This window comes from Alosa alosa, chromosome 20, assembly GCF_017589495.1.
Source record: "Alosa alosa isolate M-15738 ecotype Scorff River chromosome 20, AALO_Geno_1.1, whole genome shotgun sequence".
Lineage (NCBI taxonomy): Eukaryota > Metazoa > Chordata > Actinopteri > Clupeiformes > Clupeidae > Alosa > Alosa alosa.
This window is the reverse complement of record NC_063208.1, coordinates 27,726,815-27,754,454: the sequence shown is the minus strand read 5'-3', so window position 1 is coordinate 27,754,454 and position 27,640 is coordinate 27,726,815. Positions and strand designations below refer to the sequence as shown.

The window sequence follows — 27,640 nt, the reverse complement described above, 5'->3', positions numbered from 1 at the left end:
GGGATAACTGGCCATGAGGCCATTGGAGGTGTGCCCAATGTGTGAGCTGTATGAGGGACCCCCCGGATAGGTTGACTCCTGTGTGAGGGACCCCAGAGGTGGGTTAAGCACTAGTGTGTGGGGATGGGAGAAGTGCAGCTGGTGGATGTGTGAGGGACGCCAGTGTGCAGGAAGCACCTAGGCACGCTTCTCAAAGGAGAGGGCAGTGTGATGCACCTACAGTAGGGACGCTTCTCAAAGGAGAGGGCAGTGTGATGCACCTAGGCACGCTTCTCAAAGGAGAGGGCAGTGTGATGCACCTACAGTAGGGACGCTTCTCAAAGGAGAGGGCAGTGTGATGCACCTAGGGACGCTTCTCAAAGGAGAGGGCAGTGTGATGCAGTGCCGTGACTATGGTTGAGTATGTGCTCTGACCGCCATACAAACAAGCCTGGCTCTTTGGCATTGCGGTCAAGCTGCAAGACTTTAGTTTAGTACCCCGCACACCTGGGTTCAGGACTGGGTGGGGTGTCTGCTCTCTCCCTTCGCTCTTTTCCCATCTCTCACCGTCTCCCCTCCCCTCCTAACCCCCCCTTCCTCCTCCTCCTCCTCCCCTCCGTGTCTCTTCACCCCTCACAGCACCTGTGTTCCCTCCACTCTGCCCTGGTGCCTCCGCTCTTCAGAGATGGGCTCCTGTCGGTGGCCCCATGCCAGGGATGCCTCACACTCCCCTGGCATCTGCTCCATCACCTGGCACCTGCACACACACACACACACACATACACACACACTTGCGGGCATGTACACACACACAAATGCGCAGACCTGCTCACACACACAAAAGCAAAAACACACACACAAAAGCACATGCAGACACACACACACACACCTTAAGGCGGGGCATTGTGTATGTGTGTGGGGCAAAGTGGCAGACTACTGCCAGCAGGGCATCCTTTAGAGAGAGAAATGTCCTTTGCAAAGAGAAAGAAAAAAAGAAGACAGACACCCATATAGGTACAAACAGGGACGAATAGAATAGAAAAAACAGAAAGAAAGAGAGAAGAGGAGGTAAGACAGACAGACGGAAGGAAAGTCAGCTTCCTAGCAGAGCAGATGGCTCCAGTCACAAAGACAGCGAGGAAACCATATGTGACTAAAATGTGTTTATTCAGTGCATGGTGCTCTTTCAGTTTTCTGTTTGCTTTATACATTTCTTTTCTTTCGCTGCGATGGCGAGAAAAGCAGAGGGGTACCGGAGGTCTCACCCTGAGAGACAGGAAGTGACCTCACAATCCCCCCTCACCGATCCTCTGCGATCCTCTGCTCTCCTCCACCCAAACCAATGCAGGAACACAAGGAGGGGAGGGGAGGGGAGGGGGGTTGGTCCAAACAAACACAATGGGAGGCCTACAACACTTTGGTTTTCTGTACAGAATACTATTTGCACTATAAAAGCAGGTTTCTTGTTTCCTGTTGGCTCTGTCTGTATTGTTTTGTTGATTTGTAGTTTTTCCCCTCTTCAAATAGAAATGTACAAAGTGTTAATGCGCAGGGGGGTGGTGGGGTGTTCTTGGCTGAGTATGGAGCTGGTTGGAGGGGACAGTGTGCACTCACACAAACACACACACGCGCACATGCTCAAACTGAGAGAAGATGCTGGGCTGGCCAATCACGTGACACTTTACTGGCTGTTTCCCCCTAAGGCTTCACTGACAGCACTTTTAGTTGACAAAGGTCAGAGGTCAAAATGGGACGATCAAAATCTGTGACATCAATCCCCGACCGTAAGACTGATCTCGGAAGAGATCCTACCCTGACTTTGGTGCAGAAATAATGCCACTGCCTGTTCCTGAGTCAGATAACACGTGGAAAGGAACTGAAGAGTAATTAAAATCAATTAACTGTTGCATGTTTGATGAGACATAATGATTGGTGGATACACATTAATTATTAAAATAGCTCTTTCTTTCATGTTAATGACCTCTGCCTATCTGGATGAACCAGATCTGCATGGGTTTTCAGAGTGTGGTGTATCTGTGGGCACTGCAGGTCCCCTTGCTTGTGTGTATGAGTGCACATTGCCCCCTCTGGTAGAAAAGTAGAAATACACTGAAAATGACTGCACAGCAGAAAAGTTGCCAGTGCAATTGTTTCATGATTAAAACAAACAAAGAAAATATGAACACAAATAATGCCTGTAGCTGGTGTCTGGAATGTTGTGTTGCATCTAATTAAAAAAAAAAAAAAAAAAAAAAAAAAAAAAAAAAAATCTGACTACGTATACATATCTGCATTTTTTAAAGCAGGTTAACTATGATACTGGAGTACACACACAAAAATGACAAAATGGTAAATAAATACGGTAGAAATAAAATAGAATGTAGTTTCACTACACTGCCCCCCTAAACCCAAGAGAGAAATGGCTCTGAACGGCCCCCCACCCAAGAATCATCATGACAAGGACAACGACAGCAACAACTAAAATCGTAAAATCTATGAATCATCAACAAAATAAGCCATACAATTAAAACATGAGAAAAAACTGTACCAGTCTCCCTGACATGTTTGACTGTAATACATATCATTTTTTATGCAACAAAAACCATCGAACAGACATAATCATTCACATAGAGAAGGACATTAAAGTTAAATAAAATTAAATTCAAAAATTACACTTTTGTCATCAATAAAATGGAACAAATACATTTGGATTTATGAAACCTTGCACCTTCAAAAGAATAAAAAGACATTGAATACCCAGAATCCTTTGCCCTCGTTCACCAGACCTCTGAGCATAGCTGAATGCTGTTGGCTATTGGTCGTCAAAGCCATGCAAAAAGGTAGTCTTTTTCGATAGAGAAAAAAGTAAAGTTTCCTCAAAAGTCCATCATTTTATCATGGCATCAAGTTGCACAAAACCCATTTGAAACCTCATTGTAAAATTCCCTCATATAAATGTTATCATTTTTCTTTTAAATGAAACAAATATCCAAAAATATTTTCCTTTTTTTTGTCATTGAGAAAAGAATCTTCAGCTCAGGTTGGCAAGGAGACATCTGGGATTCGTCTGCAGTCAGTCTGCTGAGGTTCAGGAGAGGAGAGGAGAGAGGGATTGTGGGATACTGGGGGTCTGGCCACTGTTGCTTTGACCAGGGGTCAAAGGTCATGGGGGGATTGAGGGGTGGTGATGAGGGTGTTGCATGGTTTGGCTGCAGTCCCAAGGAAGCTAGGTTAGGTCCTCGGCCTCCGGGATGAAAGGGGATCTCTGTCCTCAGCAGCAGACTGGGATGGTCAGGCCGGAGGTCAGGGAGGTGGTGAGTAGTCAGTGGGTTGGTTGTTGGCTATCCATGGCAGTGCAGGTGGATGGAGGTTAAGATGGTGGTGACTTACTATGCGTATGTGTAAGTGTGTGTGTGTGTGTGTGTGTGTGTGTGTGTGTGTGTGTGTGTGTGTGTGTGTGTGTGTGTGTGGGAGGGGGGTGGTAAGAAGGGTGGGGTAGTGGTCAGGGCGTGAGATGAAGAGTCTCTCTGAGGTAACCAAGTGTAAGGGAGTGATAGCATCAGTGAGGGAGAGGGGTAAAAGCCAAGGGAAGGCAGTGTGTGTGTGTGTGTGTGTGTGTGTGTGTGTGTGTGTGTGTGTGTGTGTGTGTGTGAGTGTATAAGAAAAAAGAGAGAGGGAAGGAGTGTGTGTGTGTGTGTGTGAGAGAGCGAGTGTGTGTGTTGGCTTGGTATTCACGATCCCTCTGGGTTGTCGTCAGCCGGCTCCCTGTATGAAGAGTGAACAGCGAGGTGAGAAAGGCTAGAGAGTATCGGCGGCAGCATCATAAAATAAGAATAGTTTTGGCACGCTGCGGTGACACAGACACCGGGGGTGGACAGCACTGCACCAAACACCCATGGAGGCATCAGACGAGAGAGGAGATGAGAGGAGAGGAGAGGAGAGGAGAGGAGAGAAGAGAAAAGAAGAAAGGGAGAGGCATAAAGAGATGAGAAAAGAGGAGAGAGAAATGGAGAGGTAAGGGGAGGAGAGATGAGAAGAGGAGAGAAGAGAAGGGAGAGAAGATGACAAAATGGAGAGTTGAGGGGAGGAGAGGAGAGATGAGGAGAGGAGATAAGAGAGGAGAAGATGAGAAAGATGGAGAATGGAGGGAGGAGGGGGAGAGATGAGGAGAGGAGAGGATGGAGGAGAAAATAGATGACAGAATGCAGAGGTGGGGAGAGGAGAGATGAGGAGAGGAGAGGATAGAGGAGAGAAGAGATGACAGAATAGAGAGTTGGGGAGAGGAGAGATGAGGAGAGTAAAAAAGTAAAGAGAAGAGAAATGGAGAGAACAGCACATACTGTACACTCTTAAAACAAATCTGTTGTCCCTATCTGGACACAGAGATGTGTTAAAAAACAACAAAAGTTGTGTTGTTTTCAACACATTTAAATCTGGACACAAAGATATGTTATAAACAACTCAAGTTGTGTTGTTTTCAACACATTCGTTTTAAGAATGTATACAACCGCCAGTGAAAGTGGACAAAGAGGGGGAGTGTGTGTGTGTGTGTGTGTCTGTGGTGTATGAAAGTGATGACTGAGTATGTGTGTGTGTGTGTGTGTGTGTGTGTGTGTTTGGTGGGTGGTTATGTGGAAAAGGGTCTGTTTTATGCATTCAAAGTCCTGGTGCAAACAGACTGCCAAAGTAAAGAGAACAGAAGATTAAATGGAGGAACAGTGAGAAGGAACGAGGGAGAGAAAAGAGAAACAAGAGAAGGAACTTATCATCCATCTAGTGGAACTAGCCTGTGTGCATGTGCGTAGGCATGTGTGTATCACCATATGTGTATATATGTGAATGGACATGTGTGTGTGTGTGTATGTGTGTGTGTGTGTGTGAATCTATGCGTGCAGTTATGTGTTTGTTTGTGTGTGTGTGTGTATGCATGTGTGTATGGATGCATATGGATGTGAGTGTACATATGTGTGTGTATGTGTATGTGGAGCTATGTGTGTGTGTGTGTGTGTGTGTGTGTGTGTCTGGGCTGTGTATACATACCACCCTGGCAGCTGGCTAAACAGCACCAGGCCCACACGGAGCCTTGCACAAACATGGCCACAATTAAAGCCACATGGCTCACTGAGCCTCCACAGGCTCCCCTTGCCCTCCTCTCCTCTCTCTTTCCTTTCTCTTGCCTTCTTTTTCCTTCCCTCTCTCCTCTTCTGTTCTCTCTTTCCTCTTCTCTCTCTTCTCTCTGTTCCTCTCTCTATTTTCTGCTCCTTTCTCATCTCGTCTTCCTCTCTTCTCATCTCCTTTCTGCAACTTCTCTCTCTTTCTCTCTCTCGCCTTTGCCACCAAAGCTAACTGGATTAACAGCTAACAGCCCATGCAGTACCCACACTGAGTCAGAGAGGAAGAGAGAGAGAGGGAGAGAGAGAGAGCACAGAGGGGGGTCGGAGAAGAAGCAGGTCGTCCAAACAGCCTCCCAAATACTGACTCAGCCCGGACAGCCTGTGGGCCAGTGCTGGGCCAGGCCCATGCCAGAGCTGCCTGGCTGGTTTCCGGAGGCTGTTAGAGGAAGGCGTCCTGGTGTGGCATCAGAATGCTGTTATAACATGCCAACTCTTATGTTCTTATGTTTCTTTATTCATGCTTTATTTAACTAGGATAGGCTAACGTCTGTCTTCGTACACACACACACTCTGTCTCTTATGCACGCATTACTCTCTCACATTACTCTCTCTTTCTCTATTTCATTCACTCACTCACTCACACTCTCTCTCTCTCTCTTTCTCTCTCACACACACACACCAGTGTGTCCAGTACAACCTACTGGGAACCTCCAGCAGTGCCTGGCTCAAGGCCTCATACTAGCCCCTCCACCAACACACACACACACACACACACACACACACACACACACACACACACACAATCTCCCCGCCTCCCTACCAACCCCCTGCTCCCCAGTCACTCTTGTAAATCTCTCTCCTCCGTTAATGAGGAAGTGCCACCATGTTGTTTACATTATGCTGTTTAGTCTTCCGGGCCACTTAGATCCTGCTTGTTGTGCACAGGAGGCCTGTTCCTCAATGGCTGCTGCCACTATGTACCCAGCACAAAGAGGGAGGAGAGGAGAGGAGGAGACGAGAGGGGAGGAGAGGGAGAGAGAGTAGAGAAGATGAGAAGAAGAGAGGAGAAGACAGGAGAGGAGAAGAGGAGGAGAGGATGATGAGAAGAGGAGAAGAGAGGATGCCATCACGCTCTAGATATCTCAGCACTGTGGCAGCCTACTTAAAAAAAAAAAAAAAACACTTCTCTAATACTAATTAGTGAAGCTGCACATCAAGAGCGTGTTTAATGTGGGAGCGTCTGATGTGTGTGGTGGCGTGTCTGTGGCGAGAGAGGAGACGAGGGAGAGGAGGAGAGGAGAGGAGGAGAGGAGAGGGAGAGGAGGCGGAAATGCAGACAGGCTTTTAAACGCAAGCTAAAACTGAGCTGTAAAACCCTTCCCCCTCCAAACATTCAATTCAATTCAATATTTATAAATAATTATATAGTGCCATGACTATATAAAATGAAAATGTCTCATTGCTCTTCACATAGCCAAGCTTGGACTTTCCTACTTCCTCGTCCCTTTCCACTTCCTGGACACTTACACATCTGTCCACTGCTCATCCAGTGGCCCTTACATCAGGCTAAGATTGATGAAACGAATCTTTGAAACTGATGAACTGAGTACTGGCGCATTTGACTTATGGCTTCTCCTTAATACAGCGTTGCTTGGGTTGTTATTTACTGTACCTTACTTCTAAGTCACTTTGGGTAAGAGCATCTGTCAACTGAATAGATGTTAACGGTAAATTTAAACCAAGAAGACAACAGGCTGGAGGCAGGCAGACTCTCTCTCTATCTCACACTCCCTCTCTCTCCCCCTCCCTCTCTCTCTCTCTCTGACTACAGGAATGCCACAGAACCTCACACTCTCCCAAATAGAAACAAACAAACCAAATAGAAGGTCCAGACACTGCCCTCTGAGAGCAGTCCATTTGAATGGTCTACACAGATGTAGCTGGCTCTGAGGAACATCATCAACCCTTATGGCTTCTCTTTTCTCTAACTCTTGACAAATGAACAACACTACACTTTTACATGTCTTAGCCCTGCTGGTATAAATAACATGTTTTGGTCAGTTCAGTGAACATCAAACAGAAGGTCCAGTTCATGAACACATTGATATGTACACGCCCATCAGAGGGAAATGCTTGTTATGTAGTGCCTTGATGATCATTTTTAGCATCGCTTGCTTTTCAGCCAAAAAAAACTAAGCTTTCAACAGCCATTCTATTTCAGTTACAACCTTTCAATTTCACTCCTTTTGAAACACAAGAATGATAAAGTGTATGTGCGCTGACAGTGTCTCTTTCTAAAGTGTGGTTTCAAAGGCATTCTTCTTAAAGCTCCTTTGGCCAAATAAAGAATGACAGAAACTCTTAAGGGCTACGTACACCGGCGCCGACATGAGTGTGGCACACTCCATGCTCCACATTTACTTCATTATATTCCATTGTTCTCAGTAGAACTCCGCACACCAGCATTGCACTCTGCTGCCACCTGCGCTGGTGTGCTGGCTTGTAATTGAGAACAATGCTGTCTTGGTAATGCAATGTGGAACGCAGAGTGCGCCGGGCTCATCGTCGCCGTGTCCACAGCACTATAGGCTATACCTTCCCTGCCAGAGTGTCCACAGCACTATAGTATATACCTTTCCTGCTAGAGTGTCCACAGCACTATAGGCTATACCTTCCCTGCCAGAGTGTCCACAGCACTATAGGCTATACCTTCCCTGCTAGAGTGGGACACTAAATAGGTTTATAGGTCATAAAATACACACTCATTTATAGGGCTTTATTACACGGCTCTTCAGAGTGCTGCAGAACGTTCCATTCACATGAATGGGCCTTCCCAACGTTCGGGCCTATGTTAAATCTACATAAATCACCGGCAAAGCATTTAATGACCGCTGTCAATGGCAACGGGGTTTGTGCTTCTGATTAATGTCCTTCATATCACTACGGAAGGACTGGAACTTCATTCAAACGTGAAAGCAGACGGTTGATCAGCTGTGTTCTAAAGAATGTTTGATTCAAGTTCAGCAGGCAGGTGTGCTTAACTATTTGTTTCTCAGAAAATGCCATGATGAACGGTAACAAATAGGCTAGGTTATGTAGGCTAAACTCATATCGTGGGGAGTTTATTATTTCGTTTTGGCAAGTAGCAGTATAATAAAGCGGGATAATGTATAGAGCGCCGGTCATTACTGTGAAAATAAGTTCCTTCAGGCGGAACAAGACCCTCCGCAATAGGCGTCAAGTCCCGGTTCCGCCTCTGTCGGGACTTATTTTCCCAGTAATGACCGGGCGCTCTATACATTATCCCTACTTATAGGGCATTTATAGGGCTTTTAATGCTATAGCTTTAACACATAAACTCTTATAGAATATAACACAGACACTTTTATAGTATAGCTCTCACATAGACACTCATTGGGTATAGTTCTAACACAGATTCCCAGGGAATATTATAGTTCTAACACAAACTTTTATTGTCTATAGGTTTAACGTAAACTTGCACTGTCTATAGCTCTTACATAGAGTCCCGTAGAGTATAGTCCTAACACATTCACACACACACACACACACACACACACACACACACACACACAGGGTCTAAGGCTTTCAGGAGCTGCTGCCAGGCGGTCTGGTGGGAATAGCACAGCGGCCTCATGGGGGATTAGTCAGTGATCTGCTTGGGCGGGCAGTCATGGGGGTCAGGTAGTGTCTAGCACCGTGTAAGACAAATAATCTCTCGTGTCCGTGGGGGAAAGAGAGAAAGAGAAGTGGGCAGACATAGAGAACGAGTGAATAGAGGCAAGAAAGAGGGAAAGAAAGGGAGACACCCAAAGAGGGGGGTGAACGAGAGGATGAGAGAAAGGAGGAGTGGGAAAAAGAAAGAGAGGAAAGAAAAGGATGAACTGAAAGTACTGTATGTGTGAGGCTGGGAATGCATGACAAGGGCAGAGAGATGGAGAGAGCGAACATCTAGACAGAAGAGAGAGAGAGAGAGAGAGAGAGAGAGAGAGAGAGAGAGGGAATATCTAGACAAAAGAGAAGAGAGAGAGAGAGAGAGAGAGAGAGAGAGAGAGAGAGAATATCTAAACAGAAGGGATAAAGAGGGAGAGAAGATGAATGATGATGAGGGCAAATAAGACACACTAAAACCAATATCACACACACACACACACACACACACACGCCTATACAATATACATATACTGTATATGAACACATACAAACAGGTACTCACACACATGCACAAACAAACACACGCACAGTGTCTAACCTGATGCTCTTACTCAGGGGTGATCTCTGTCTCCTGATGCACCACCACTTTGGTCACGGCCATGTCAGGGTGCTGCTCCTTTGCCTCCTTTATGGCCCGGGCCAGAGCCTGAGAGAGAGAGGGAGAGAGAGAGAGAGAGAGAGAGAGAGAGAGGAGAGAGAGAGGGAGAGAGGGGACACAGGCAGAGAGAAAGACGTAAGATTTAAAATTATTAAAATTATTCTGCGGTAATAGTATTATGCGTAGGTTGTACAATAATACTGTAATAATAATAATAATAATAATAATAATAATAATAATAATAATAATAAAATAATAGATAAATGCTGTTACAGAAGAAAACACTGTGTGGAGTTGTTGCGCTCCAGAACAAACTGTCCTGTCCAGTGGATGCATCTGTCCTCAGTGCTCCACTAAATCAGCCGAGCTCTATGACTCCACAGCCACTCATGTTATGATAAAGGTGACAAGTTCAGCTAGTTCAGCTGCCCTATCAAATCTTCAGCGCACACACAGCCTCAGCCTGTAGAAGACTGTGGCCTGCTAGCAGCTTCAAATCACACACTCCCCAACTTTTAGAGTTTTGCCAGTCCGGGCTGTACCTTATCGTGGTCAATCTCTGTGTCTCCGGTGATGACAATCCGCTTCTCAATGCGGGTCTCCGAAATCCCTCCCTTCACAGTCTGCTTGAAGTGTGAAACAGAACGGACAGATATACAGGGAAAGACAGAAAAGAAAGATTGAGGAGAAGAGGAGGACAGGAAAGGAAGTCAAATAGAAGTGGGGGGAAAACAATAGAAGCATAAACAGCCCAAAAGGGCGAATCGTATACGTTGTGATTTCTTTGCCACCACAGTGCCAAATCTGGTGGTACAGCATGTCCTTTTCATTGGTACAATGAGGTTTTGAACTAACAAGCTGTTAACAGTGCTGCCATTCGTCTGTCTTAATAAGAGAGGCCTCGTTATGGAAACATGTGGTCTGCAGATGTGTGATAGGATGCTTGCAGCTGCTAAGGGGCTTTAACGTGGCACTTCATGGATTAATTCCAAAAACTTGATTTAGGCCATGTCCACACGTAGCCATGTCCACACATAGCCATGTCCACACGTAGCCATGTCCACACGTAGACGGGTATTTTTCCGTTTCCAAACTCGGCTCGTATCCTGGTTTTAGGGTCACGGTTTTCGGCTCTGTACGGTTCTTGTTTTTTTTCTTTCTTTTCTTTTCTTTTCTTTAAAAACATCATACTTCAACATATGATCTATAGCTTAATTATCCACCATTCAGGCTACAGTATTATAATAGTTATATCTTGTAACCATGCTCAAACTGAAAGAATTTGACTTGACTTTCAGCCCATCATTGAGACCATCTCTGAGGAAAGGGGAGATTTTGATACAGCAAGAGTGAAGACATTGATGATTTCAACATGCTTTTCATTTCATTGGCAAAAAAGTAGAATGTGTTATTGCCATCTACAGGAACCTTTGTTCTTTTTTAGCACACAAAGATTGACTGAAATGTTACAGAATATTTTATGTCTACACATACAGTAGCGTAGCCTACCCAAGCTACAGTATATATGATAGCTTCTAGGCTACCGCATATGACCAGCCCTTTAAATGCCCGTTTTCTCTCCTGCCTGCCTATTTTGAACGCTCCTCTAGTTTCTCTCTATTTACTCACTGAAACTGAACATTAGATCTTTAATGTGAGGACACTCATTTTAATATATTTTATTTTCGAGGGCTTTTGAGATCTGGAGTTATTACCTTACAGTAAAATGAATTATTATTTGTCTACTACACGTCTCCCATGCACACATGAGAGTTTTTGTGAGGGCTCCTTTGTTAATATTTGGGAAACTGCGAGTAAGGGGCTGCGACCGCACAGCCTAGGTTGCTGAAGTGCCACGAGGGTTCAGCAAATGAACTTCAGAAACAATGGGCCTCATTCACCAATATCTTCCTAAGAATTTTCTCAACTGTGTTCTTAAGAAGGTCCTACGAAAACTCTTAAGCAGATTCACAAAGGTGTTCTTAAACCTCAGAATTGTTTGCAGTTTTGTTCTTATCATGATGGATACCATTTCTTCATGATAAGAACAAAACTGCAGTTGACGGGGTGTGCAAATTGTTCTTAATTAGCGTAGGTAAAAGCCCTGTCAATCCCCATAAAAGGGCATGATACTGCAGGGCTGTGTGCACAGAAATTGAGGCTGAGACACCACCTTTCATTTCTACCGTATATTATACACTACATGAGCAAGACAATTTGATCACTGTATATGACACATACTTCGAAGTGTAAGCACTGCTGCAGGAATTGAACAGTAAATAGTCTTTATATGTAGTAGTTAGTATAACAAGTGAAAAAGTGTTATTTGTTGTTTATTTATTTCAAAATACCTTAATGTTTTGTAAAATAGTGGAATTTACTTATTTAATAATTATAATATTTTATTCAAAAATATCATAAATGACAAAATATATAGTTGTTATTTAAATTATATTATATTTTGCACCTGCAGATATGATGAAAATGCAATAACCATTGATTTTGCACAAGCAAGTCAGTTCTCAAATGTGCATAAGAGTGCTCTTGAGTGTCTCGCACTGCCATCGCCGATGTCATTTCTGAGTCATATCACTCTCTGTCTCTCTTTTAAATGCCTATTCCCTGAATGGTAGGCTACAATTACTATGTGTTTTATATATAGGCTAATATCGAAACAAAATAACCCAGGCAGTCTCATCTAGGATATAACACAGGTTGAAGTCAACGTGAAGTTGGTTCTATTTAGGGAGGTGAATGTGTGTAAACATCTGTAGATGAATCAGAAATGACATCGGAAAACAAGGAGTGAATAGTGGCAAGAGGCAAGCCGAAGGCTGCTGACAAGGGCCCGACGCTATTGTAAAGCAATTTACAAAAGATTCACTGAACAAAAATGCTGATGTGGTACATGAAAATTTAGCTAAAAATGTGGAGAATGCAATGCAATCAAGCAATTTGGACGATATATTGTCACAAGCTGGCAGAATAGGCAACATTTTATTTGGAGACTGTTTTGCAAGACAGAGACTGGGGATAGGCTACAACATAGCCAATGTACGACTTTAGCCTTTTAATATATTTGCTGCATTGGATCAGTCTTTCTAGAACAGGCAAGGGCTTTCTAGCCTCACGTCAGCAGCGCTGCATCACCCATATAGCCTACATTAAAACAACCAGCGGATGGTGGGTGGGTGCGGTTTTGAAAATTGGTCAAAAAACTTTGGTGCTGATGGATAGCTGATGGATGATAAGTTTTGCTATGCAGTTATGGTTGAAATAATAGCCCATCAGTGCATCTCTAGTGTGTGTGCCTCTCTCTCGCTCAGAGGGGAGGGGGAGGCTGAGGGGTCGATCAAGCATGGATTCTAAACTCTGTGGTGGATAGGATCTACAATTAGGTGTTAATTGATATTACTACGCTAGGTCAAAGTACTCCCAGTGCTGTTGCGCTACACATTGTAGTTCTCCTGTTTATTCGCTTGGAAAATCGCCACGTTTCATGTTGTGTGACCGTAGACATTTTTAATCAACTACTCGTGCAACTGTATTTAAGTCGGGAAAACGTGGATTACTTCTACGTCTGGCTACGTCTGAGCCCGCTTAGCATAGCAACATGCTAACACAGCCGCTACACCAGAGCCGTTTTGAGTGCATCGCACCGACCACGGAGAGGTATGACTCTACTCGTGAAAGTTAAGGTAAGAACATATATTACTACTGACATTGGGTGGCGTGTTTGGTGAATCTATTTGGTGAATGAGGCCCAATATATGTAAGCTGCTTGCACACAGTCGCAATTCTATCTACCGTTTTCTTTCCGCTGTCATCATAGGTAAAATTAAATCCAAAATGTACCCACACACCAGACTTATGTGACACTGGCACATCCTCCAACTCCGGGCTGCCTTCGTTATCTCTCCCACTTATACGTGACCCGCAGCACTCTACACCTCCTCACGCGAAAGGGGAAAAAACTGTCCGAAGTCACACCGTACGATACACACCTGCCCCGAACCGAATGGTTCAGATTTTTTACATGAACCGTGCCACCGCTAGTGACTACATGGGGCATGCTAATGGCTCTGTATATGAAGAAGGAACCTGAGCTGAACCGAGTTGGGCCTGGGTGTGGTTGTCTGACGGGTGGGGCTCACCTTGGTGATCTGGGTGGTGGTAGTGGTGCTGATGGTCTCCGAAGTGATGGTTTGCGCACTCAAAAGCATCCCAGAATCCCTCTCTGCCACCGCATCTGTTGTTGACTTCAAGAGGGGAGTGAAATGGAATGCAGTGTAATCAGCAACAAGGAGCCAATTGGAGGTCAAAAGGTCAAATACACTACATTTCCCACAGTCCTCCACTCAGAGCTCAATCGATATTTCGGATATTAACGGGAACTGCCTCCATGCTACAGAAACCAGCATGACGAGACTGACTTTTGACGAGATCTGACCCTAATCGGGTCAGTTAATAACTGTAAGTCACATAGCACAGTCGCATCGTAAGACAACCTGTTGAAAATTAACAGCTGTCAAAATTAGTCTGTCCTTTCCTGAACAGAATAACTGAAAATGGCAAAAAGTTGTTGTGTAAGTGGTTTTACAATTGAATGCCAGGTTTTGACAGCTGTTCATTTTCACAGAGTTGTCAAGACATTGTCATCACACTCATCAGAGGAATACATCTGGAGAGAACCACAGAAAAATGTGGACTTAGAACCTGTGGAAACAATGACGGCATGAACAACATTTGGATTTTCTGAAATTACCCAAATGCCTTCTTCGGAAGGTGGTCTCAAAGGAGGATTGAAAGGAAGATGGAAATTTGAAAGGTTGGGTTCTAAACTCTTGGAAAACCCTAAAGGTGTAGCCTTGTTGCGTTTGCTTCTTGAGTGCTTCAGGTCCACAATTTCAATGAGTTGTCTCCAGACTGTGTTCTTAAGTCATGTAATACTTAAGTTACTCTTGGTCCCATGAAACTAGAATCTACCATCGACTAAGACCAGATTCCTTATCAGTAAATACGACTACAATTCCCAGCATGCCCCTCACCTGCGCAGCTTCGTATGTAATGGTCTTAGTTTCAGTATGCACGATGGGGACCTCTTTGGTGGCCACCTCCCTGCAGAGGGAGTTGGTGACATCAGAGATGGTGATTGTCTGAGTCTTCACCACAGGGGACTGCGAGAGAGGAGTCAGGAAAGCTAAGTGAGAGGAGCCATCTTGTTTTACTTTTGTAGTCCCCCACCCTCTCCACCCACCTGTGTCTTACGTCAGAGCCAGGAGGTCACTGATCACATCCCTCCTGATGGCTAACTTAACAATATTATCATAAACCTTTCCGAGGGGTACTTAAGGCAAGCAATCAGTGAGATATGCTATAGGTGAAAAACAATGCTGAGCTCTCATAAATGGCTTTAATATTTTGGCAAAGACTTACAGACATAAGGGAATACTTACTCCATAAAACCTTCTGCAATAAAGCACTCTCCTTTCATTATTCCCATTTCGTTTAAGAGAGTGGCAAGGAAATGGATGCCAGTTGTGTGCGGTTACTTTTCTCTCCTTCTGTCCCTCCCTCTCTCCCTCCCTCTCTCCACTAGGTAAACGCTTGAAAGGTTTTGAAAAATAAACATAAAAATAAATCTTTACCCCATAGCAAAGGTAGAAAAGGTAATTTACTAACCCCAAAAATGACCAATGTACAAACTATGTCCAAACAACAACATGAGTGACTACTGAGTCTTGATGATAGGCCTAATCTTCCCTCTCCCCAGGGATACAACTGTGTCTGACACTGCAAAGGGTTTCGGAGAGGGGGGGTTATTAGTGTGTGTGTGAGTGTGTAGGTGCGTGTGTGGGGGGATCTCTCAGGGTGCAGGCATCAACATCAAGCCTCTAGGCCTCCCCACTGGCACCCCCTCATCAGGCAATTACTAGCGCTCTCCCCCACTCACTCTCCGCCTTAGATATGCAGATTATGCAAATTCACAGCCGTTATAAATCACTTTCATTTCTTCAATTTTCTTTTTTCTCTCTGCAGCGTTTTTTCTTATATTTATCTTTTCATCTCTGGGCGTGGAGCCAAGAGGGAGTGGAATTTGATTTGGCCACGTTCTGACACCCCTAAGTCAATAGACGTGATATTTTCAGTGGCTCCAGATATAACGGAGCGAGAGGAAGAGGAGAAGTGAGGGGCGAGACAGCCGCCGTGCCACTGGACGTGTGTTTTCACTGCTGAGAGACTCTCTCCCCGAGCTTGTCTGTGAGGCAGCGTGCTTAATTAGAAGGCCCGGAAGGTTCTTTGCCTCTCGCGGAGCGGTTTTCGTCCCAAAAAAAAACAAGGGGTGCAGCACACACTAGAATGCAATGCTGCAATTCTGATAGGATTTCTAATTAGGGAATGGGTGAAGGGAATGCAGAGACAGGCTCTGATTATACAACAGTAGAGTAAGGTATGCGCAGTAACGAATTTGGATTTCAGATCTAACAGTCGAACCAAATAGACACAGAGAAACTTTTTATGGCCTAACGTTACAATGTATTGTGTTATTTTCTGAAGAAGGAGGAAGAGTGAAGACCTAGTGATTAGTGAAGACCAATTGAGTGCACCAGAAAAAAAATACACACTCTGTCTGACAGCTTGAAAAATGCAAAACAAAAGAAACAAACGAGAAAAATCAGTGGAATTGAGAGCATAGTGGACCTGATGCTTGAAGCTTGACAGGACCTGCAGCCATTCCCAGAACTGAGGCATTTCAGAGAGCAATTTCACACTGACCGCCCCACATCCTCACGCTTCACCCGGACTAGACAGATCAATTTGCACGTGTTCTGTATTTGCTGGGCTGAGGAGACTTAGTGGCCTTTGGCAATAGTCACACCAACCATTTCATGATGTCCAAACAAAAGGGGTCATGCTAAAGGGCCTATGCTACGTCAAAGTTAAAGGGGTGGTTCAGGATTTTGGACATAGGACCTCATTTCCAAGTAAGCAAGTGTGATATTTATCAGTGGAGACCGTTTTCAATACGTTTCATCCAGTCCTTCTAATTGCAGAGTTCGCAGGTGCTAGGCTAGCGCAAGTCAACGGTATGTGCTAGCCTGCCACTAAAGACAGTCTTACCCACTCCAAAGTACACCCGAGGCAAATAAATTATAACGCCAGACTATCGATGTAAATGTCTGTATTGACAGTGTTATTTCTAACGCTATTCTATCCTTGCATTTCAACGATCGCATTACATTTTGAGGGACTAGTTTCTTAGCAGCGCGGAATTATACTTGTTCGCTAGTAGTACTACCACCGAAAAGTAAACAGTAAAGCGACTCCAATGGGGATACCTAGTAGTAGCCTTGGTAATATCAGTCCGCTGAGTTGCAAAATGACTAACAACTTTAGGGATCAAAGTATAACTATTGCAACGCGATGCAAGGGTAGTTGTATTTTTACACTATTCTATCAACACAGACATTTACATCGATTGTCTGGAATTTGCCTCAGGTGTACTTTGGAGTGGGTAAGACTGTCTTTAGTGGCAGGCTAGCACATACCGTTGACTTGTGCTAGCCTAGCACCTGCAAACTCTGCAATTAGAAGGACTGGATGAAACGTGCTGAAAACGGTCTCCACTGATAAATATCACACTTGCTTACTTGGAAATAAGGTCTTATGTCCAAAATCCTGAACCACCCCTTTAAGGACACTAGTGATTAGGTCACTTCTTTTCCCAAGGTGGACAATTATCTTCAGGCAGTGCCTGAACACACACCATGGGGGAAAGTAGGTAGAAAGCTTCACTTCTTTTTTTCCAGTTTATTTGTAGAGCCTTGTGACTCTTATTCAGCATAAGACAGCAGAGATGGACTGGAAACAAGTGGGAGAGAGATGGGACAAGGATGTGAGGGAGCGGGCTGCAGGCTGGAACTGAAACCAGGTCCTCAAGGGCACTCAGCTCTGAATGTAGCATGGATGCTGCCTCTTACGCCACATTACTCCCCCCTAGAGAGTTTACTTCTATGGTTTGCACCAAATAATAAGGGCAAATAGAGACACAAAATGTTGTTTTGGATTAATTCTTATCTCCCACTGAGGGGCAGGAAAGAAATAACTGACAGCTCCAAAATGTGTATTACCCTAGCATCACAATGAAGCCAGACCCATCTCGCTCTCACTCACATAGAGCTTTAGAAAGAGCTTTAAAAAGCTAAATCCCAGTGGAAGAGATCCTCAAAAGTGCTTCTAATATTGTAGGTATTCTAAGTGAGTAAACAAATAGTATGTGTATACAAGTGTTTTGGACTTTATTTTCAAACAGCAGACTGAATCCTAGTGAGGCTTCGCAGTATAATCCTCAAATTCACCATCCCTGAACGCTAGATTCTCATTCATATGTATCTGTCTAAATAGCTTATGGCAAACAACTAGAAAGCCATTTGCAAGTCTGTCTGTGTGTGTCTGTGTGTGGGTGTGACTATGTGTGTACTGTATGTGTGTGTGTGTGTGTGTGTGTGTGTGCATTAGTGTGTGTACACATTGCACGTTGCACTGCAGAGTGCATATCTATGTGTTGACAGCTGACATCACCACCCCCGAAGTAAACTCATACAGCCTAAGCCGTTTACAACCCTCATTTGTTTTTTTTGTCTTGGTTTCACCCAACTTCATGATTCCCACTTCACACGTTGTGTACAATGTGTTCCAGCGAGTATAATTTATTCCAAAGCTCCATCCTTTCACTGTCCTTTCTTCTCTCTCTCTCCTACTCTCTCCCTCTCACTCTGTTATTCACTATAGTGACACAGCGGATTGTAACAACCCGCAATGCAAACTGAAAGCAAGTTGAAAGAACGGGGCTAAGTGGCACTAATACAGTTGGGCACTGGCCAGTGTTAAATTGGCCAGGTTAAAACAAGTAAACAGGTAACCAGGTACATCAGAGGCAGGTTTAAGGCCATTCAAGTCCAACAGGAAAACAATTACAGTGTAACTCAAATAAGCATTTGTAGTTTTTCTTTTCTTTTGTTTGTTCTTTGAGAAGAGTGGGTCCTAAAGGGGCAGCCTTGCCCATGCCTGAACATAAAACACAGTGGTCATGCAGTTGAGTGCAGCAGTAGCTCTATTCTGTGAGTGGGTGAGACAATGTCCCTGTCATCAGCTGGCTCTGGGAAGCATCGGTTCAGTTACGTGGCCAGTGTGGCCTCCCTGATCTGGCCCAAATCAGGCCCAAATCTGTTTCTGCTTCTGTCGACACAGTCTTTGATATTTATGCGATTCTATGATGTGTGTGTGTCGTGCTACTGACACAGTTCTGGTATGGCCTATAAAGACAACAATTTTCCTGCTGCCAAAGAATCCACTTGGAAAAAGGAAGAGAGCATAATTTGCGTGATCATTGTTTTTTTCCCCCATATAGTCAAACTCTTTTGGTCAAATTATCCAGTGAAGAAAATAGTCTATTCTTTGTAAAATAGTTCAAAAATATCCTGATAAAGAGGTGCTCTCTGCAACTCCATAGATGAGCTAGTCAGAGGCGTTGGGAGAAATATCCCAGCAGATTGTCCTCAGCCGTCCCCAATGTAAGTCTGTGTGCATTAGGAAGAGTCCTGGTAAGTGATGATCCTTGGGTGAGAGATGTGAGATGGTGAGACAAGCCCAGAACTGTTCTAATTGGCTCTGGAAATGAAGGGAATAGGGCTAAAAGTGACTCTGATTGGCTCTGGGAGTCTGGTAATGGAGGAAGCAGTTTGACAGTGGCCTCGGATTGGCTGCTTTGAGTGTCATAGAAAGATGAGCCACCACATGGTGAGGGCCATCACCATCAGGCCAGACAACAACAAGGAAACATTTGGCTGCTGTAGCATCATGGGATACAGCAAACAAGGCGAGACACGCCTCTCCTCCTCCCCGTCAGGCACTGGGATTGACACCCTGATGGTGTGTCGCCTTGACAACAGCTCCTCCTCACTGTCGTCTTCGTAATAATACCCATCGTCATCATAGCCATCATCGTAGTCATCATCGTCGTAATCACTGTCATCCTCATAATCTTCCTCATCCTCCTCCTCAACCTCCACCAGCTCGTGGGGAAGAGGTGGCCCACCTGGGGCAGGTCCCCACCTGACCCTTACCTGCTCCACGCCCCTCGGCAACAAGCCGCACCTCCCTCGCTGCGCCCGGCAACGGGAGACCAAGAGAGACAGAGAGACAATGAACAGATGTGGAGAGAGACAGATGGAATGATGGAAGGTGAGAGGAGGAGGAGAAAGAGAAGAAAGTGGGAGGGTATGGGAGAGTAGGAGGAGAGAGGCAGAGTAGGAGGAGGTGTGGAGAGGTCTTGTAAAGCTTGCAATGTAAAGCTTCCCTAAAAAAAGTGTTTAATCAGTTAGTGTTTGAACTCCAGCTCTAGGCTTGGGTGTGTGTGTGTATGTGTGTGTGTTGGGGGGGCAGTTCTTTTGAATGAGGAAGGGAAAACTGTTGTGAGTGGCAGGACCAGACCAAACCCCCCACTCCACTACTCCCCCACCTGTTTCAGCAGCAGTACAGCGCAGCCCAGCCTAGCGCAGCTCAGCTCTGGGAACGTTTTTATGGCACATTCAACTATAACAGAACACCCTGGCAAAGGCATCTTCTTCTGGCAGACTGAGCCTGTAGTGCAAACCCAATTGGCAGTGCAACGTCTTTTAACACCGAGGGGAAAGAAATGCCATAAAAACCCACTGGGTTTGGGCTGGCCCGACCACTGGGTAAGGCTTCTTCTCATCTCTGATACATCCACATCTGATGATACAGCTGGTCTGGATCTGGATTACAGTTGGTTTGGATCTGGATTACAGTTGATTTCAATATGGATTACAAATTGGTTTGGATCTGATTTGAATTTGGATTACAGATTGTTTGGATCTGGTTTGAATCTGGTCAGGATCTGGATTACAGTTGGTTTGGATCTGATTTGAATTTGGATTGAAGATTGTTTGGATCTGGTCTAGATCTTGATTACAGTTGGTTTGGATCTGATTTGAATTTGGATTGAAGATTGTTTGGATCTGGTCTAGATCTTGATTACAGTTGGTTTGGATCTGATTTGGAGCTGGATTACAACTGGTCTGAAATGGTCTAAGTCTCACAATATCAGTCAATGTGTTTTTTGGGCAGTAAACTACTTAAGGTAAGATCCTTAGTTAGCGTGTGTGTTCTTATGTGTATAATGTGCTCTTCTGTTTAGCCATAATGGGCGCTTCTTTAAATATTTCAAGAGTGCAAAGACAAGAAAGGGAACTAGTGAATGTTTGGGGTTGTTGGCTGTGTGTTCATCCGTATTATCTTTATCATACAGTATAAGACTGGTGACTGTTCCAGGTGTGCATGTGTGCTCAAGTGTGACTGTTCCAGGTGTGCATGTGTGCTCAAGTGTGACTGTTCCAGTAACAACACCGTACACCTGCCAAGTAATGGCATGTGTGTGTGTGAGTGTGTATGTTGATTAAAATCTGAAAATTCATACTAAAGTCTGTGTGTTTATATACAATACCGGTCAAAAGTTTGGGGGCACTTAGAAATTTCCATTCCACCCCATTATAGAGAGAATACCAGCTGAGATCAGTTGCATTGTTTTTTTATTCAGGACAGCAGTTTTCAGATTACATTATGTGCTTACATAATTGCAAAAGGGTTCTCGACTGTTGTAGAAAAGAAATGGCTGATCTTTAATGCAATATCTACATTGCCCATTATCAGCAACCATTCATCCAATGTTCCAAAGGCACATCTGTTTACTAATCTGATATCATTTTTAAAAGGCTAACTGAGAGAACATTGGAGAACTCTTTTGCAATTATGTAAGCACATAATGTAATCTGACAAACTGCTGCCCTGATTAAAAAAACAATGCAACTGATCTCAGCTTGTATTCTGTCTATAATAGAGTGGAATGGACATTTCTAAGTGACCCCAATCTTTTGCCTGGTAGTGTATGGATGAGGGAGCATGTTCCTGTGTGCGATGTGATGAGGGACATGGTCTCAGGTCTGTGAGTGGAACTGTGTTTTAAAAGTCTCAATGACTGATGCCCGAGAGGGCGGGGCCTTTCCAGAATCTTCCTCGCACACCACAGCAATTGGGGAGGGGGGCCAAGGGGGCGAGCATGGAAGTGACTGAGAGACAGGACGGGACTTAGATTAGAAGAAGAAGAGGAAGGAGAAGAATAGGAGGAAGAAGGAAGAAGAAGAAGAAGAAGAAGAAGAATAGGAGGAAGAAGAAGAAGAAGAATAGGAGGAAGAAGAAGGAGTAGAAGAAGAAGAAGAAGGAGGAGAAGGAGAATAACAACAGGAGAGATTGAGAAGAGAGATTGAGGAAGTGGAAGGCAAAGAGAAGGTCAAAAAGAGTGAAGAGAGAATTAAGGGGGGGGGAGAGAGGAACATAAAACATTGAGACAACCAGTGGAAGGACAAGACGTAGGGAGAGAAAAAAGGGGGACAGACAATGACATGAAAAGGAGGACCAGGGGTCAGTTTTGGTTGTTTTTCTCCCTCCGTTCCTTCATTCATATTTTCAAAACTTTTCTTTTCAGTCTTAGTTTTTTGTTCTTTTCCAGTATGATCATTTGATCATAGTCATTGATTGTTAATAATAATGCATGCAGATTCGCTTTGTGATTAAAAACAAACAAAATAAATTTAACAGTTACAATATTAAATAAATAAATTGAGCCATGCGATTGGCAGATGAAGCAGAGGATCCAAGCTGGCAGCAGCCATTTAGAGAGCAGAAACAGCAGAAGGGGGGCGGGCTCTTATCTCAGGGGTGCATTCTGTATGGACAGCCAGGCCAGGCAGTACAGCTCAATGGGGAAGTGGTGCTGCCTTGAGTGATGTCTGTCCAAGCCATGGCCAAGCCTCCAAACCCGCCAACCAACCATACACACTATGGCGCCCTCCATTCTTTATAGCCATAAAGAAACACCACACACACGTTTGGATCTCTGGTTGGGTTGCCAGATAGTAGCTGACTCTGCGCCGGATCTGGCCCTGATCTGATGAGAGTATGACCCCTCGTTTAGGCCATGGGGCTGTGCTGTGAAGCAAGGTTATTGGCTTATCCAGGTAACTGCAGGAGTAACCACTGACCTCCAAAGCGACGAGTATTCTTCCGCGCATACGGCTATGCTGTGCGGCCATACGGTCGTGCGTATCTGTGTGCGTACTTTCCACCTAATGGAACGGCCTTGTACTACTGTACACATCTAGTTTTGCACAGGCAGCATGCAAGATCCGTACAAACACAAAAAAACATGGAAAGGTCATACGAACCAGACATACTATATGACAATTTTGCGTCATCTGTAGAAGTACACTTGGGCTTTATAATAACACTGCACCGGGCACTTTTCTTTTGTTTCTAAAGTGACAAGTTGTTTTGAGGTCAGTGGTTGCTCCTGAAGTGACCTGAGTAAGCCAGTACCCTTGCTGCGTAGTGGGCCTGTAGCCCTCAGATCTGACCCAAAGTTAGGTACTGTTTGGGTGGATGTTATTACTGGTTTCTGTCTCAGGTACAGCAGTCACGAGCAGTAGAGAGCAGATTAGAGTATGTTTACCTCTGACACACCACCCACCGCTCTGTACGAGGGAGAGTGGGTTGATGATCTCACCTGTGTGCGCACACACACACACACACACACACACACACACACACACACACAGTTTACACATTACACTTGCAGATTGATATATCAGGTTCACTAATAAACACGCTCTGCTTAGAAGACCTAAAACCAAAGATATTTACACACACACACACACACACATTACACTTGCAGATTGATATATCAGGTTCACTAATAAACACGCTCTGCTTAGAAGACCTAAAACCAAAGATATTTACACACACACACACACACACACACACACACACACACACACATTACACTTGCAGATTGATATATCAGATTCACTAATAAACACACTCTGCTTAAAAGCCATAAGATATTCACACACACACACAGTTTACACATTACACTTTCAGATTGATATATCAGGTTCACTAATAAACACACTCTGCTTAAAAGCCATAAGATATTCACACACTTCACACACACACACACACACACACACACACACACACACACACACACAGTATGAAGCCTGGAATTCGTCAGCACAATGCAAATGCAAGGCTTTCGCATGGTTTGATCTCATCAGGGAACTTCTTTCAACCCAGATAGGATCCTCTTACAGATCTGAGCTCTTCATTTACCAGCTAGAAAACAGACATAGCTTCCTCTCTTATAAATACCTCAGATCATTAATGCCCACAGTCTGACTGTAGGCTACACAGGGGACAGATTGTGCTTCAGATGAAGAAATAACTACAAACACATCTTTATCAGCACTGTATGCAGTCAAGGGTAGAGACTGAAACAACAAGCCATGTGCAATATTTATTGACTTCACGAATAGGCAAGGAAGCCTCATGTAATATTTCATGACTTCACGGATAAGCTGAAAAAAGGAATTCACCACTTAAGCCATCTCACGCACGGAGGCACAGCAAATCATTTGTCTCGGCAGTGAATTTTTTGCCCTCCAGCAAGCACTGACTCTAAACAATCCAGACATGACAGAGAAGCGTGACCTGCACCGAGAGCTTCAGCTTTAGTGCCCCTTGTGGCACTGGCTGGTCAGTGCAGTCAAGTAGATGATGCATCACTAAACCCAGTGGCTCTTACTGGCAGGCAGCTACCCAGACTGATTTAGCCACACTGTGATCTGACACAGGTACTTCACAATGATGGATGTCTGGTAGTACAGTGTCTCAGCTATCGTAATTTGAGGTGACACGATGATTGATTTAGGGGAATGGGGAGTACAAAACAAGCAGTAACCACAAGCACAGCAAACTCAATGAGAAAACAAATAAGTAAATAAATCTAAATAAGACCTAGTAGTGTATGTGACACTTGCTGACACTGGCACCACTTGAGTAAGTTAACCTTTGAACTCTGAGCCTCTGGAGAGAGAGCAAAGGAGACTGGGGCCCAACTGTGTGTGTGTGTATGTGTGTGTGTGTGTGTGTGTGTGTGTGTGTGTGTGAGCCAGCAGGTACTGGCTGGTACTGTGTAGGAGGAATGCGGGAGCAGTGAGACTCGGTGTCTCCCTTACCCTGTCAGCACTGACCATGCAGTGTGTGTGTGTGTTTGTCAATGCCTGTGAGAGTTTGTGTGTGTCTGTGAGAATGTGCATAACTGTGTGTGTGTGTGTGTGTGTGTGTGTGTGTGTGTGTGTGTGTGTGGCCGGCCCTTGACAGACTGCCACCTGGGCGCGGTGCAACTGCTTGACTCACTCCGTCGGCGCCCGGCTGGAGCTGGCCGTTGATGCTGGCGGTGCGGAAGGGTGAGTGTGTGGACAGGCGCTTGTCCCACTCGCTGGGCCGCGGCTCCGGCACCGACTCCATGAAGCTGCGCTTCAGCTCACTGATGCTGGTGTGGTGACGCATGATCTCCGACTGGGTCTTTTCCACATCCTGGGACACGAGATGGACAGATGGAGAGAGAAGAGAAGGCCAAGAAAGAGAGGGAAAGAGATAGAGGACCAGAGAAAGAGGGAGGATTAGGTAGAGGGATAGAGAGATAGAGAAGGAGAAATAGAAGGCCAAGAGAGAGAGAGAGAGAGAGGAAGAGAGAGGACCAGAGAAAGAGGGAGTTTATGAAAGGGGATAGACAGATAGAGAGAGAGGAGAGAATGAGGGGAAGGACAGAGGGGAAGAGAGAGATGGAGTGATAGTGGGATAGAGGGAGGAAAAGAGATAGGGAGAGACACACACAAAGAAAGGGAACGGAGCGAGATGTAGAGGAAGTAATGGAACAGGAAAGAATGGAGGGAAGAGACGGATGTAAGAGAGAGGAGAGAAAGAACCAAACAGAGAGCAAAGTAAAAGAGAAGGAGAAAGTGAGGGAGGAACGTAAAAAAGAGAGAAGATCATGAGGGGAGAAAAGATGGAGGGATGCAATGGACAAAGAGAGAAGAAGTAGAGGAGAGGAGAAGAGCCAGGCCCAGAGAGGGAGGGGATGAAGAAGAGAAGAGCTTGTTATCTCCACGCCGTCACAAACTCAGCTCAGCTCAGCTCACACGTCTCACTGCAGATGAGGATGGAGTTAGGATGCTGGCTCTGGTTAGTGGCGCCACATAGGGAAACAGTTTCATCATGAGGCACACACACACACACACACACACACACACAGAGAAAGCCAGAGACCAAAGCCAGTCTCTGGGGATGTTCTATGGACCAGCCAGACAAAACGTGTCCTCAAAGCTCTTCTCTCTCCCTTCTCAAATAAAAGCTCATCTCTGGTCCTCTCCCATGTCGGTTTCCCTCTCTATTAACTCCCCTCTACAACTGAGCTCCAAACAGCTACTGTTCTCACTGTGCAAGAGTGTTTACATCTTAAATCTCCTCTTAAATCATCTGCTTCTGCCTTCTCTTGCTCTACCTCTCCTCCAATCCCCTCTGTCTTTCACTCTCTCTTTCTTCTCTCTCTCTCTGAGGTCCACAGTTAGTGTTTCATGGTGGGGAAGCTTTTACTGTAAATCTCTCATCACACTTCTCCGCTTCTCTGATCTACTGTATGTTCCTCACTAATCTTAATCTCTCTCTCTCTCTATTTAAGTTTTGTGGCCAATATAGTTTGTGTTCATACAGCTCTCCTCTCTCCTCTTAAGAATTCTAAATCTCTCAATTTTTCCACTCTTCTCTTCGTGTAAGGACGAGCCAGCACATGTTCACTGTTCTTTACTTCTCCCATCTCCCATGTTTTCCTACTCTAGGGCTGCTGCTGCTGTATGTCATCTCCATGCCCAACCACCCCCCACCTCCCTCTTCATCTTCCTCATCCTAAGGGTCTAAGAACGTTTGACGCCTTGGAGGAGGAATGGTGATGTTCCCTAATTGGACACTACAAATGAGAGTGTGTGAGAGAGAAAGAGAGAGAGAGAGAGAGAGAGAGAGAGAGAGAGAGAGAGGAGGGAAAAAAGATGCCCAACTCTCCAGGCTGTTGATTATTCATTAAAGAACTTGGACATCTTCGAGCTAGAGTGTAATCAACGCTCACACAGCCACTGAGAGCCAGGCATGAAAGAGAAAAACAACATGAGAGAGAGAGAGGACATAAGAGAAGGAGAGAGAGAACAAGGAGGGAGAGCTTGGAGGAGAACTCAAAGTAACTCCACTGCCTGGCTGGCTGGCTGGCACATAGAACATCTGCCTTGTCCCGATCGCTACCATCTGTGAAACAGTCTTGTGCTGCGCCAATCATTCCTTCCTGTCCACATGGCACAGGCCTTCAGAAGTCACAGTTGGGCCCAATATGTCCTCAATTAATCCTTAATGTGGTCTTTCACTAAGGGTAGGTTGGTACTGCTACTGATCTACAGGCTAGTCCTAGCAGATTCTGAAAACTAAGTTGGGAACTGGAATGCTGGGAATGAATAACTATGTTATGACATTAACTTAACAATATATAGCATTATTTAATATTATCATATCATTTAATATTATATTATTACTTATTCATTCTGAACATCAATTGACAAGTTCACACGTAACAGGCCTTTTAATAGGTTTGAAAGTTGTGCCAACTAGGAAGTCACATGACCATTTCACAGACGGCTGACTGACTGAGCAAGGTGGGTGAGCGAGTGAGGCGGGAGTCCATACTGGTCTCTCCCTCCACCCTGGGCACTGTGTCTGCGTTAGGCAACGCTACTCAGCTCCACTGCCACTCCAGTAGAGGGGATGATGATTGTGACCAAGAGACTGGTGACCAATGATGCGTATGGGGAGGGGGGGTCAACACACACATGTTGACTTTGGATGGTCCAACACGACATGAACGCAAAAGGGCCACAAGTGTTAAGACAGCATGAACATGAGTGGGCGGAACTATTCCTATGGTGGGTGTGTCCTCCCTCTTTGTTTCAGTGACAGGTTTCCATGTTGATGGCCAATGAATGACCTCACAATGATGATGGAGACAGCGGCATCGTTGGACTGTTGATGGTGTTATTACTGAGTAAATACATGACTGGGAAGGCTGACCACGTGTGTGTGTGTTGCATCTGTATCGTCTGTACATCGTCTGTAATTGGACACTTACCGAATCACCTAGAGCACACATTAGACTGCATTACTCTGGTGGTCACATCAAAGACCACACACACATCTTGCTCTT

The 27,640-nt window shown here is 44.9% G+C and overlaps 1 protein-coding gene across 1 annotated transcript in view; it reads right to left on the bottom strand.

The window, feature by feature from the left end:
• Positions 1 to 1,127: 1,127 nt before the first annotated feature.
• Positions 1,128 to 27,640, bottom strand: part of epb41a (erythrocyte membrane protein band 4.1a) — a 71,662-nt gene continuing 45,149 nt past the window's right edge. Inside the window, 7 exon segments of the mRNA XM_048229177.1 lie at positions 1,128 to 3,631; positions 3,663 to 3,744; positions 9,364 to 9,471; positions 9,966 to 10,046; positions 13,578 to 13,682; positions 14,472 to 14,600; positions 24,757 to 24,936. Coding sequence (XP_048085134.1) covers positions 9,373 to 9,471; positions 9,966 to 10,046; positions 13,578 to 13,682; positions 14,472 to 14,600; positions 24,757 to 24,936 — 594 coding nt within the window. The 3' untranslated portion in view covers positions 1,128 to 3,631; positions 3,663 to 3,744; positions 9,364 to 9,372.